Consider the following 14,479-nt stretch of genomic DNA (forward strand, 5'->3'; position numbering starts at 1 on the left):
TGGTTTCTCCCAAGGTTTTTTTCTCCATTCTGTCACCTGATGGAGTTTTGGTTCCTTGCCACTGTTGCTTTGGCTTTTGGCTTGCTTAGTTGGGGACATTTAATATTCAACAATATTATTGATCTGCCTTACTTAAGGTGGACGTTGACGCAATTTCCTTCTAGAAACAAACTTTGTTGTATTATTTTCATGTTATCACTGTGAAGCTGCTTTGATACAATCTGTATTGTAAAAGCGCTATATAAATAAAGGTGACTTGACTTTAGGGTCTACTACGCTGTCCTCTTTGTGTGTATATTGTGTCACTAACCTCTGGAATGAGTGTTTTATCATTACAGATGAAGGGTTAAGTGAAACAACAAACTATACAGAAGCCGATTAATTTGGAGTAAATCTGACATACAGAACATTGAACAAACTTTATTTGTATTGGTTTTCTGCTACTGTTAATCATGACAACTTTTGTCATCTATGATGATGATTTGAATTACTCACTGGATTTGTATAATCAAGTGCATTTATGTATGTAATTAAGGGTATTTATGTACAGCCATCTGGTGTGTTGTCACGAAACGAGTGAAAGTGAAAAAAAGTTGCATTTTTTTTTCTTCAAAAAAAGATCAGACTAATTATGACATGTTCCCTGCTCCCAATTTATATATTTTTTCTTTTCTTTTTACTGTTATTTATAGTACAATTTCTCATATGTGACAAATAATAGCTGTGCTACTCTTTGACCTTATTCCTTATTTTTGTAAGAAATCTTCATTTTCCCCATTTTGAGTTCAACCTCGTTTAGACAATGACAATATATAATCAAATCAATCTTTATTGGCAATTCGACACGAACAACCCATCTGCCCTACCAAAATACACATGCATGCAGTTTCTAAGCAAGTCTTTCCACAATTACAGTTAAACACATACTTGGAGAGTTATTTGTTGGTGCACATTAAAGTGAAACTAAAATATCAGAGGGCCTTTCATTGACAGCCCCCCCTCCATTGGTTACCTGCTGTTGATCCTGTGAAACCTGAGACTTTCTGGGGTTTGTCATGGGGAACATTATCAAAACCTTCATTTACCAATATCCTGCTTTGCAAATTGTGCTCAAAACGACTGTATATACATACGTTACTTACAATGAATTTGGAAGTTCTAATGTAAGACAAATGTAAAACTAGCCTATATATTTGAAAAGATCCATATTAATTAGTTTTGCAGCAGAAGAAACCTCACATACGAACTTTACATCACAAAATGAGGGTATCAAGGATGGAAAGACTGCAAATTTTGATGATGGGGGGAAAAAACCCAACAAACTTCAGCCTATGTAATAAACTGTGCAAGATTTGAATCTACCCTGAAATCCAAAAAAAAAACTGCTTTACTATTTTACAATTGATCCTTTAGATCAAAAAACGGCACTAAATGCAGCATGAAGTTAACAACACCTTATGATATTGTTTTGTATAACACAACATACTATTAGTTAATAATAATAATAAAAGAAAACTCCTCCAAATGTAAGCATATCCATCAGAATTCAATCTTGCATACTTGTCCTTAAAGGACTTTGGTCATACACAGAAAGTTTTATTTGATGAATGATAGATGATGATATAAGAAGTCCATATAGTATGTACTGTGTAAACTAATGTGATTCTTTAACAAAAGCCTGACACCAAAGAACACTATAGTGTCTTTTTAGTCTGTACATCAGAGCAGAGCATTATTGCTATAAATGCTACAGCTTTTTTAACGTTACCTCATTAACTGAGGATGTCAGTCAAAATATCATATTAACATAAATGCATTTCACAGATTTCACAGGTGCAAAAGCAAGGCATCAGAGTGTTCCCTACAACTACCTACTCACAATCTACCTAAAAATAATGACCTAAATGGGTGCCCTTGTTAAAAAAACAAATGAATTATTCATTTTGTTAACACACTACAAGGCAGAAGCTCCTTTGAGATAAATTGAAATGGAGTCGCGTTGGTTTGTTTTACACTATTGAAAAGTTAAATAAATGCCAGACTATCAACCAGTTTAAAAACACCACACACACAAAAAACCTCCCTCATCACACAAGTCTGTTTCTCGCAGAACAACTCCATTGTGATTCGGAACAATCAGTTCAGAAAAGGTCTTGTAGGCCGGTTGAGGACAAGGGCATATTGTCAATGAATTTCACTTGCATGGAACAAGGGCCACAGGATTGACACCCTTGGACAAATGATGTCAACATGAGATTCACCCAGCCTATGATGGCTCCGAGAAGTAACGTTCCAGAGGTTTAGTAGAGCTCGCATCACATAATATAAACCTTCTCGGCCTGGGAAAAGTTGAACACCTCTTTGGTCCTGGGGCATACCACCTTGTCATCTTGACGAATGGACAAGAGAGACTGAAAACCAGAGGCAAGGAAATGTTAAATCACTATATATACACAGCATTGCTAACAGCATAATATTGGGCTGCACAATTTTGGGGAAAAAAATCTAACTGTGATTTTTCTTTAAAAAAAAAAAAAAAATCCAGTTGCTTGTTTGTAGGGGTGCACAATTATTTTGTAGGGCCAACATTTTTTTAAAATTATATTTATATGTTTACATTATTACTTCTACAAAAAACGAAATACAATTCGCCTTTGGCTAAGCCCCGCCCCCCTTAGTTACTGTTGCTACGTCCGTCAAACAAACTTCATCTGGGCTCTGGTATCAACATAGCTTATGCTGTGACAGCTCTTCCTGCTGAAATTTTATCAAACTTTTATAAAGCAGCAAATAAAGTGTCCGATAGAAGTAGGCAAAAGGGGCTGCAATATACGTTCGAAGGCTTTATTCACGACATACAGGCGAAACGCAAAGGAACAACAAGGCATCCAAATAGAGGCAAAAGCATACCGGTCACAGTCAAAAAATGAACCACCGCATATCCTACTAAGCGAGACGGAGGCTGGGACTAACAATATCAAGGAGCAAAGCTGGGTAGGTCTCTATTCACTTCTATAATCGTTATTACAAAGCAAACGGACTACGCGAATATAACGTTGTATTTATTAGCAGCATGTGCTTGACGACACTTGTCAGGATTTGACCGGTTTGGGAAGGGAAAAAAACGGACACCCCCCTCCAACCTCGCTGGGAAACGCGTATCTGTGTTACAAATTCCCCAGGCACAACGTTTAACCATATTTTTGATAAAACTACGACGGTAATAGCCTGCCGAGACCAAAAATATGAGACAATGGAGCGCTGTGAAAAAGTGTCGGACCTCTGTGGGAGCTCGTTCTTGGCTGCGCTGTGATTGGTCAATCTACATTGTAGGGTGTGGCTTAGCCAAAGGCGAATTATGAATAGAAATATTTCACTGTAAAAAAAACACAAAAAAAACAAACATTTTATTTTACATTACAATAGCAAAATTACAAAACTAATATTTATGGTCTTAATTCCTTCATTTTGAAATGTTAAACCACCAAACTTATTATTTGATGGAACACTGCATAAAGGCCTTAAAGCTTCTCTCCCGCTGATAAGTATTTCTCATTTCAAGTATAGGAAGATGACTGGCACATGTTGTATTCCCAAATGCATCAATGTCAATGCTTAAATGTTTTAAGTAACCCAAATTCAGAGCCGTGTGGAGCAGCGTTTACTGTGAACCAATCCCGCCTGAGATGCTGCAACCACCGGCGGAAGAACGCAGTGCCGCGCTTTACTCTGAAACACGCAGTGTTGAAATGTGATAATGGCGTTTTGAATATCGGTTTTATTTGGATTCATTGTGCAGCCCTGGCATAGAACAATTATAGCATATAAACACTGAATATGAAAATGACACAAAACTAGCTTCAAAACTCACATTGTATCCATAAACATAGCCATTAGGCAGCATCATGGGTGGGTTGTTCTCATTCATGACCTCGCCAGAGATTTTGCACACCAGCCTTGAGTTTGCACAGTGGGCCATGGGAAGAGGTTGAGCCAATTTGTTGAGCGACTTACTGCAGACAGGGCAGTCTGGGTTTTTGGAAGTGCCATCCTCTTTATAACACTGCCTGTAAACTTGGAATTAAGGTCAACAACTATTCAGTTAGAACCAACAGAGTACCATTTACAGTCACTTAAAAACAATGACCTTTCTCTTGTCATCTAGCCAAAAATACTGTTAAAATCGGCTATTACTCAGAATCAGTTGAATAAATGACCTGCTGAAAACCCTAAGGATGATGAACGTTACTGCAGAAAGGATACGGGGTTTTGATGGCGGACAGCCCTGCCTGCAGGGTAATGGTAAACACAGAGTTGTTCCCCAGCTGGTGTAATCTGTAGTTGTCATATCTGAATTGCTGGATCAGCATTTTCCAGCGAGCTGGATCCAAAAGATCCTGGGAGGAAAGACAAAAGAAATGTTGCAGACCACTGAACTTGTACCATATTCAGAAACAATAAACGATCAATATCAGAACAGTTTCAGATAACATAGGTCCAGAAATGTCATTTACCTTATACGGTGAGATGTGCGTATCTGAGGGAAACGCCAGCATGCCCATCACTTGCCGTACCTCATCCAACTGCCCTCCTTCTGCTTGGCTGAAGTGTTTGCGTGCATGTCTAAATCAACAAATACTTATGATCTATATTCATGTTTAACAATAAATGACAGTAATTCAGTTAAAATGGCACTCTACCCATGAAGTCCTAGGATTTGTCTCATACCTTACTGCGTCCATTCGTTTGTTTTGTCGAATGAGTTCAATAAATTCCTGGATCCTTAAACTGAACTCCAAACAGCTCTGGGAACGAGAACATATTTCAATAAAACGGAATAAACTTTACCTTTCAAATTGCATTGCCTTCAGGCTAGGGCTGGGCGATATGGCCCAAAAAAATTATCACGATATTTTTTTTTTATATCAGTCGATATCGATAATTATCACGATAAATGTCAAATCTTTATTTCTTTCAAGTTTAAAGGCAAATTTTTGCTCCTAAGTGAAAGTTGTATAAACCAGAGTGTTAATTGTGGTTTTAACTCTTCATTGTCAGAACATATCATGACAAACACTTGACAAACAGGTGAACATTTCACAAATCTGAGGTAGAACATTCAAACATTTGTCATTTTTCCTTAACAAAATTAATATCATAGAAAAATATTTCTTCAGCACAGTTTGCAATGCAGCCTGCAATATTCAAATTACATGTTTTGTCTCGAAATGCATATTTGACAGTGAGTTGACAGTAAATCTGCATCCTAACTCAAGCTAATACTACTCTGTTAAATTTATGTTCATTAACAAAAACAGTAACATCTGTAAAAAAAAAAAAAAATTAACCACATTTTTATTTGGTAAAATGTAATATTCTGACTGTTTGAGTTTTATTAAAATTAACCATTGGTCATCCAGTATCATGCATTTAGATCATGATAACCACAGATAAAACCAGGCATCGCCTAACGCTATAAATTAGTACCTCACTATCATGGCAAAATGTAACTTTATGGTTTCTATGGTATTTGTATGAAAAACAGTAGCCTAACAGTTAAATACATTATTAAAAACTATAATTATATTCCATTAGACATTTAATACATTGTTGTCTACATTAATAATATTATACAATTCAATATGTATCCCACATTTCATGGTGCAGTTAATATTACTAGGCTAACCTTACAGTAAATCCATGGTAGGCTAAATGGATTCAGTATCAATTCAGATTGACTGTATCGTTGCGCACAGTGTTTTTCCTGTTTGTCAGCGGTGTTTCATCTGCCTTTAAACATTTGTGTTCTTCGCTGAACTCTAGCGCTTCTCTCACTGGATCTCGTGAGCGAGACGATCAGAGTAAACACGTCTGCTCTAGTGAGCTTGCGCTGCGCTGCCGTTTGGACTTTGAGCCGAGCGGATAAACAGTCCGTGAGCGCGCGAGGTTCAAATGAGTTTCGTTCCGCTTTTGGCGCATAAACATTATCGAACATTTATCGACCTCTTGATATCGTTTTATCGAGAAGAAATTATATCGCGATAATTATCGTTATCGTTTTATCGCCCAGCCCTACTTCAGGCTACGTGACAAAACATCTCTGAAATGAAAACACAAGACTGCAAGGAATATAACCACAAAACATACTGTGGGTCCGTAATGACGGTTAAAACGCAAGTAAATGTTTGAATACGGCAACTGGGAGAGAAAACGAACCCAGCATCTTACTTTCATTTTCCGTAAGCGAGACTTGTTGTCGTGGCACCAAGCCAGGCAGGTAGCCGTTTCCTGACGTTCAAGAGATTCTTCAACCTCTTTTGCGGTAAGAAACATTTCTATGTTCACCAAATCCTACAAAAACAAAACACAGCCAATATGAGAACCAGCTCAAAACTCTTACATGATGCACTGTGTAAGTGGAGACGCACCTCAATCCCACTTTGTCTGGCTAGCTTGACTGCGGTGTTGTAATAGCCACATCGTAGTAAGTGTTCCACCATCATGCGGTCCATGCGCTTCTTCTTCCAAACGTTGGCGCTGGCCGGCTGGTCGCTGCTATGTTCCTTCAGGTGCTCTATGCGTCGCTTGCATAACTTAGCGCTCTCATCTTCTGCTTGGATAGACTCAGCTGCCTATCAGATGAGAAACCCTTTCACTCTTTAGTGTGAACAGAACAAATGCAGTAAAACTGAACTAATTCAACATGATGCATTGGCATACCTTTCTCTTGAGGGCGCTGAGCTTCTCAACCACCCCATCCAGGAGAGAGACTACGGTATCCACCACTGGAAAGTTACTGAGCGTTTTCTCCAGCTCTGCCACCACCATCGTCACGTGACTGGTCTCCCGGTCTATATTCTTTTGAGCTGCTCGGAAGCGCTTGTTCAAGGTTTCATAAGGAACCTGTTGAGGTAAATAAACAACAGAATTTCATTAGCAGGCACAATTTCGGCTAGCTACAACAACATCTTTGTATGTTGCTTGCTTGGTAATATTAATCTTCACAACAATTCAAAAAGCACCTCAGTCATACATCATTACATTTCTCTCTCTCTCAAATCACTAAAGGTTTAGTTCACCCAATAAATTACATTCTAGTAATCATTTATATCCTGTGATTTAAGCATTGAAATGTCCAGTGGATCCTTAGTAAGCAAATATTCTAGACTCGTAAGATTCAGCATTAGCTAAATAAGTAGTAAGTAGTTCCATTTGAGAGAAAGGCCATAAAGATGGACATGATCATTAGGCCAGAATGAAAAGCCCTGGAAGAGGCAGAGATGCATAAAACTTCAACCTTATCTCTCAGTATCCGCCAGTTTATTTTGATCAGGCCATCTGTCACCTTACAACCAGGGCAGATAAGTAGTATCAACATTTGCAGTGCTCTATTCACGTACAGATGTTTTAGAGTAGAAAAACTCCCTACATCAGTCAATGCTATAATTGAAGCTATAACCTTTGTTGGATTACAATGTGCAACCTAATTTTAGGCAGTGAGAAGTGAAAGGTCCTCAATGCAAGCCAGAATTCATGCAAACTACTGAAAACTGAAAAAAAAGCACTAATGCATAAATCAGCACACAACTAAGCCCGCAAAAACTAAATTATACAGAATCAAATATTTCATTTCAATAAACAATTTTAAGATATGGATTTATTTCATTATCAAACAAATATAAACTATAGTTCATTCATGCATGCCTATAACTTAAACCCATAATTAAAGGCCCACTGAAGTGCATTGAATCGCCTATATAGTGCACAATGCGTCACTCAACATGTAGAAAATAGTAAATGTGTGATCAAGTGACCGATTTTAGCCACAGCTTCAGCTATTTATAATGTAGGGGGCGGAGCTTCAGATTCTAGAGAGCATTTGATTGGACAGAAAATCTGATGAGAAACTGAAGTGCAGAGTGATGTCATCAAAATCATTGCTCCGTATTGGCGGAAGTGAGATAATAAGTTTTGAATGCTTAGGCCTATCTTATGTGAATTGTGTCATTGTTTTGGAGACGCACTAGCTTATAGATAGTATATAGATTACAGACTAACATATTTATACTAAAAGCCAAAAAACTTCCATTTTGATTTCATGGGGACTTTTAAACCTTACATTACAACTGACACAAACACAAGTGAAGTAAAAAGCCTAGTTTAGATAATAAATAATAGTTTAGCATTCAAATACTTTGCGAATATGGAAACAGTTGGATTCGTGCCGAATGAGAGAGGGAGGCTAGATGACGTGAGCCTGGCAGTGAATTTAGTTTCAGTTTCGCTTGAATGATTAATAATTCATCTCACATTTCAATCAACAATTTTAAGATATTGATTTCTTTATCAAACAATAGAAGATAAACTACTGTTCAATTATGCCTATAAACTCATAATTAAAACCTTTCATTACAACTGTCAAAAAAGATACATGTATCCATTTAGAGCTCTATTCTGTTACATAATTTGCTTGTTTAAATATGTGTTCATTTTAATGATCTCTGACCCTCTAAAATATTACAAGAATCAGTGCCTGCCTTACAAAAAGAGCTAGTTCATTCATTCTTCAACCAATGTGTCTTAAGATTTTGCACACGAAAAAAAAAAAGTGACTAGTTTACATGGTTAGATAGAACATGATGCAATGATTAAGAAGGTACTGGAAATCATTCTCAATGCTGCAAGACAAGCTCAGATGCAATATGCCCTTGACACAGCAGTGAAGACCATATATTATTGACATTCAGTGTGCATGTACATAAACAGGCGTCATTTTACAGGAGATCAATTAACTAAATCACGTTACAACGCATTCAACTCATCATTAAACAATAAAAGGAATCGATGAACGCAAGGATTCAGACAAATCGACGCTATCAATCGGGAAAACCCTGTGGCGCAGAGAACAAAGGTGCTGTATGCCAACCATTAAATAATAAGCCCCTCATCGAGAATCAACACCTGAGCTATAACCAGCTAAGATCTGCTACTGATCAACGCAACACGATGCAATGCGATCCTAATATGGTGCATAAATCGCTTGCATACCGAGCTCTGGTCACCATTGGCATGTGTCTATTCCTCCAGCATTTATCTAGAGACACGAATATCATGCTCTGTCTAGATCATATTTTCAGACGACAGCGTTCACAACGAAATGATCTCATCAGTACTCGATTATAAAATAGCTAACGTTAAACAACCGATTACGAGTCGTGTCACTATCCACCTCGCTAATGGTTCTCGTCAATCTGCATTGGTTGCACTATTGGACAAACCTGTGATGGGATAATACAGCGGCTGCCTAATAAAACAAGACTGTCGGAACGCAAAAGTGTCACGGATCAGCGATGACATTATTCGACTTATTGCTCTCCTTTATATAGATCCATCGGTTTATAACTGTACACAGCCGATGTCACAGCTCGACTGTTTGCGATCACTCCGGTGAAATGTGTTTGTGTGAGACTTATTTTGCTAAGTTGCCTAGCCCTAGAGCTAACCAGTTAACGTTAACTGTCTAAATGCAGCCACATACTTTCATCTGATCGATCATTTCCGTTTTGATGATCGGTTATGAAGGTCATATAGCGCTATAGAGAATCTGTTCAGTTGCACGATTAGAGTATTAAGAGGAAAGGGATGACAGACCTTTAAAGTTGGATATTCTTGCACCTTTAGGGCCATAGAGAGTTGAGCTGCTGTCTCCTGCACCGCCATCTTGCTTTGGGGAAACTGTGGAGCGTTTGTTCGTCTTCTTCTCGGCGTTGGTCTTCACTGCGGCAATGAAGCTAGACTGGACATTACTGCCTCCTAGTGTGGCGGTGCATAGATGTGTCCTGAAAGGGTTAGTAAGTTCATCCAAACAATGAAAATGCTGTCATTATTTCCTTACCCTCGTGTCGTTATAAGGGGCCGTTCAGCGGTTTTCCCATTCCACTACGCTACTTTTCCATTATTTTTCTATGAAAACACGCGTTAGACGGACGTGTTTGGCGGTTGCGCTCGCGTCAGTGACATCATGCGTGTTACTCAAACGGAAGGCTGCATCCTTTTTTTTTTTTTTTTTTTTTCAGAGCATACAATACAGATCTTTATTTGTTGGTCATTTGAGTGCAGATATACTGATGTGTTTGATTTCATCCACTCGGTTCTTGTGCATCTGGAAGGCCGGTGTCACCCAGCGCCCACACGAACACTGTTCACCGTACCAGTTAAACGAGCCCAGCTTTGAGCTGCACTTGGGACACAATAGCTGTCCATCCATAACACCTAGTAAGGCCTGCTCCATCCATTGCACCGGCTCTATGAAGAAGGATGTGCACTGTCTCTGATCTTCAGCTGTAAGGCTCACTATCCTCGTCTTCTTATGAGAGAATGAAGAGGCTCCTTCTCCCACACAGTGACTGAGAATGCTGGAGTGACGGAAAAGTGTGCGTCTGCACTTTCTACATCTGTATACAGCTTCTGCATTCTGGGTTTGTGCAGGGTCAACAGCGAAGACTTCTTTTGGCACATTTTGGAGCTTTAACATCTGGTTTTAAGTTTTGGAGTTTAGAATATGCATCATGAAGATTCAGGTGTTGTGTTTTCATCAGGTAAGCAGTCACCACTGCCGCACTTCTACTTTGCCCAACATGGCAATGCACAAGAACTGCTGGTGATTTGGACTCATCTTGTGTGCTGAGAGCGTCACGTATAAAGCTGACACAGTCATCCAGTCTGCTCAGGAGATCTGTGGACGCATCATCCAGAGCTCGGACAAATTTCGTGTCGAATCCAGACACAGCAGGTTCCTCTGAGTCAACGCTGAGTATGTGTGTTACACCGGCGTCTGTCAGGCTCTGAGGATCCTTCACATCGGACACAGATCCGATGTAGAGTCCAGCCTCCACTCCTATCATGGTTTACTGGGTAAACACAACAACACTTCTCATATCAATAAGTGTAACTTCTAACGTTACGTCTCTGTTACTGCTACATTTCCAGGGTTATTATTAAACTTTTTTATAAATTCATAAGAGAGTATTATAATAGATTTGATTAATTCAAAGGTATTTCCCCGCAGCTCTAGAGCTATGCCTGTAATGTAAACATCAACGCTACTGAACTCGGAAGGCTGCATCCTACCAGTGTCTATGGTCAAAGGTCCAGTCCTTAGGTGCTTCTCATTTCTTATTTGTGCATCCTCGTTTCCTTTCCTCGCTTCCTTTCCTCGCGTCTCAGCTCCACCCCCTGTAGGACGCGAGGGAAGGCTGCAAGAAAAACAAAATGAGGACGGAGGAATTGAATGAAAGCTTTTTTATACATTGGAATACTTGATCACTCGAACGTCACTTCACTGCGTCATCAGCAGTGCTCAAAGGATCTGCCCTTATGTTGTTAAAGTTTGTTTATTTAAGAAATTCATAATAAATAATAATAAAGCAAGATACCTTGTTGAAATATGTGAGTTGTGTGGTTTATGTAAACTACAAGAGTAAAGTATAAATTCAAATGATTGTGACAGATGTGAAGGGGGAGGAGAATTGATACGTGCGTCATGTTTAGTCGATAAAACTCTTCCGCAAAGGGTACACCTGTGTATCCTCGCTCATAGCTCCTCTGGAAGCCTCCTCACTCCTCGATCCTTGCCTCCTCGCGGTACAATTAGAGAATTGAGATGTCCTTCAAGATGGCTGAGCTCGATTGGTTTCCGGGTCATAGGATGGAGGACGGAGGAGCGAGGAGACGAGGAGGGATATTGAGAAGCACCCCTTGGGCTATATGCACGCATAACTTCCGCGTTTGACGCAAGGAAGCTCGTGCGTTTCCGGTTGGGGAGATTTAAAGCGGAGGAAAACCGAGGAAAACGGGATTATGGCAGAGTCTTCAAAATTTACTGTCCTCTCGTCTTTGAAACGAAACTTTAATACGTTTAGATATAATTTTATATATTGTTATGTTTATTTAATATAATAAACACAGAAGCATAAACAAAATGAGGAGTGTCTGTTTTGTCTGTTTTTGTGACTAACGTTTCTTTAGTATAGCAATAGAGTATAAAAACCAATATAAATTCTCGGTATAGCATTGGACTCTACGATCGGCGGAAGTAATCCAGCATCCTTAGACCTTCACCGGAAATACCGCCGTGCATAGAGCCCATTAAACGCTAGAATGAGAAGGTCTTGTAAGAGAAGAGCCTTTTTATTTATTTTATTTTTTACAGTCTATGGTAAGAGTGTATGGCTACGTCACACATGTTCCCGCCCCCACGGTCACGGCACGAAAATACTCTTGGAAAAATACTTTGTATTACAAATATATTAACTGGCTTACTATTAATGCAATACAGTGAATGACAGCCGTCTGTGGTCTCCCAGTGGCTAGCCTACATTATTGTCAGTTATAGTGTTAGATTAATTTACAGCAAAACAAAAGATAACATTTATGCTTTCATGAGCGAAAACATTATTTTTACATTTCATAATAAACCAAGACGAGCTCAGTACCGACTTGTTTTCCGTCAGTTTATTTTTGTTAATCCACAACCAAACTGCAGAATAACATCGGAGTTTAAATCTTTTTCATATTCAAATAAAAATATATTTGATTGTTTTAAAGCTGCCGTCCTCTTTGTCGGAATGATCAACTTTACGTGAGTTGTACCTTGGCACGGCACAGCGCGGATGAATCCAATGTTTTGAGGAGAATGTGCGGCTGTCAGCAGAGACTATTTATATAAATATAAAGTCCCTAAAAGGACTTTGCTGTCAGTCACCGCGCCCGGTCTGGATACTGGCATTCAGAATCACAGATTCTACTTTTTGGAAGTATTTCATAAGAATTTATGAAAGCATAAGAGCATAAGAATTTACGAAAGCATAAGAGCATAAGAGCATAAGAGCATAAGAATTTACACAGGAAAATGTCATCTGAACAAGTAAGTAACATCCACTTTTATTCTGACCAACTAAGGGGAAAAAAGCATTGCCGTAAATCACGCTTATCATATCACGTAAAACCGTGCAAATTATACTTTGTTCTCAAATTGTTAATGTTAACAGCATCAGCATTGCGTGACTACATTTAAAGCCCTTCCGATATTATCCTTGTTTTCACATGGGCTGGCTGGTTGCAGTCTCTTTTTTTCTGTAGCCACTTAGTCTCGCGTAGCCAGACCTTCAGACTGACGGCTGAAGGTCTGGAATTCATAGCAGCTTCCTTTGGCCAAGGCCCGCCCATAAGGCCGTTTGACCGACATGTAAAACAACCAATTACAGTTCGTTTCGTTCAGCGTCACGTTTCGGGGCGTGGAAATGTCCCCACAACAACAGACCGGCGTGCAACAAGTCAGTCAGCATAGAAAATCAAAGAAGGAGAAGAAAACTTCAAGAGTCTATGCCGTGAACCTCGCATACTTTTAAGAATCCTACGTTTAGCTGATCTTGATAAATGCTCATTGTCACTCATGTAAACACAACAGTTTTTCTTCCGCAATCACACGTCTGCGCTTTGTTTCCCGGCGGACCGAAAATAAACGCAACACTCGCGCCCCGGAAATCCGATAAAATTCAACCAATCAGATGACGACTTCGACATTCCTGAAGTGTTTCCAGTTAAGTGTACCATATGCATCAGACGTTTAGCCAACGTTCCGTGGGCGTGACGTCTGAGGCTGAGACTAGTAGCCACTCCGAAGTTCGAAGTCTTTTGCATTTTACAACGTGTACCTCCAGTTGTCACTGGTGATTGTCGTTTGAACCTTTCTGGATCCGCCATCAAATTAATAAGTTTAATTATATCAAGTGCTGTGAGAAAAGGCTATAAATTTCCACTTCCAAAATCCTCCCACTCATAGTCTACTAGCCGAGACTCCTTCTTTATGTGTACAGATGTGACGTAATGATGCAAAGACATGCTCGAATCTCCCGCGGAAATCCACCAGTACCACTGTTTTGCAAGCAAATAGTTTTGAACTCGGCTGGATATGTACTTGCTAAAAAATATATTTTGGATAATTTTTAACCCAAAAAAGTTACGGAATGCAGCTTTAAATATTGGTGTGAGAACAAACATATCAAGCTGAAACACCTCATTGATAAAGTCACCATAAAATTAAAATTGACTAGTATTTATTATATATTATAAATGATTTCCATGTACATTTTATTTATTTTGTTAATTTGTGTACCCTCTTTAATAAAAATAACTTTTCCTCGCAACTGTGTTTACTGCCGTGAGGACAGGTCAACTGTCACTCACATGACATCACAACAGTAGCAAACCACAACAATCCAATCAATTCCCCATGGACAAAAGCAAGTCCCGCCCTTTGTGCTTGTTTGAGAGGCCGTTTCACTTGAGAGGCCGTTACTTCACAATGAAAAGACTATCGAAACTTCCATTTCATGTCGACCTGAATAAAACCGAGGACAAAACTTGTCACATAAGAAATTAAAACGTTTTCTGACATAGAAAATATAAGCATGGAAAA

The 14,479-nt window shown here is 39.1% G+C and overlaps 2 protein-coding genes across 2 annotated transcripts; both read right to left on the minus strand.

Moving 5' to 3' along the window:
* Window positions 1-1,530: 1,530 nt before the first annotated feature.
* On the minus strand, window positions 1,531-9,802 carry maea (macrophage erythroblast attacher, E3 ubiquitin ligase). The gene is made up of 9 exons (XM_056250226.1): window positions 9,652-9,802; window positions 6,721-6,903; window positions 6,429-6,632; window positions 6,229-6,351; window positions 4,729-4,805; window positions 4,515-4,623; window positions 4,264-4,397; window positions 3,872-4,067; window positions 1,531-2,411 (listed from the first exon to the last, which is right to left on the minus strand). Exons 1-9 carry the CDS (start codon window positions 9,718-9,720, stop codon window positions 2,316-2,318), a joined length of 1,191 nt encoding a protein of 396 aa, XP_056106201.1. The 5' UTR covers window positions 9,721-9,802; the 3' UTR covers window positions 1,531-2,315.
* Window positions 9,803-10,082: 280 nt separating this feature from the next.
* Window positions 10,083-10,926, minus strand: LOC130084766 (dual specificity protein phosphatase 12-like). The gene is given in 2 exon segments (XM_056250235.1): window positions 10,083-10,526; window positions 10,528-10,926. Coding segments are annotated over 2 exon segments (798 nt in total). The 5' UTR covers window positions 10,905-10,926; the 3' UTR covers window positions 10,083-10,105.
* Between the last annotated feature and the right edge of the window lie 3,553 nt (window positions 10,927-14,479).

The sequence above is a fragment of the Rhinichthys klamathensis genome, unplaced genomic scaffold (genome assembly GCF_029890125.1).
Source record: "Rhinichthys klamathensis goyatoka isolate OS25496 unplaced genomic scaffold, OSU_Roscu_1.1 h1tg000068l_1, whole genome shotgun sequence".
Taxonomy (NCBI): domain Eukaryota; kingdom Metazoa; phylum Chordata; class Actinopteri; order Cypriniformes; family Leuciscidae; genus Rhinichthys; species Rhinichthys klamathensis.

What these genes read in the sequence shown, in the direction of transcription:
- maea (XM_056250226.1), bottom strand. Translation starts at nt 9,720, where the DNA reads ATGGCGGTGCAGGAGACAGCAGCTCAACTCTCTATGGCCCTAAAGGTG. An exon ending in CCAGACAAAGTGGGATTGAG is followed by an intron (nt 6,352 to 6,428) that starts GTGCGTCTCCAC and finishes TTGTTTTTGTAG; the next exon opens with GATTTGGTGAACATAGAAAT. An exon ending in CTCGCTTACGGAAAATGAAA is followed by an intron (nt 4,806 to 6,228) that starts GTAAGATGCTGG and finishes TCTCGTTCCCAG; the next exon opens with AGCTGTTTGGAGTTCAGTTT.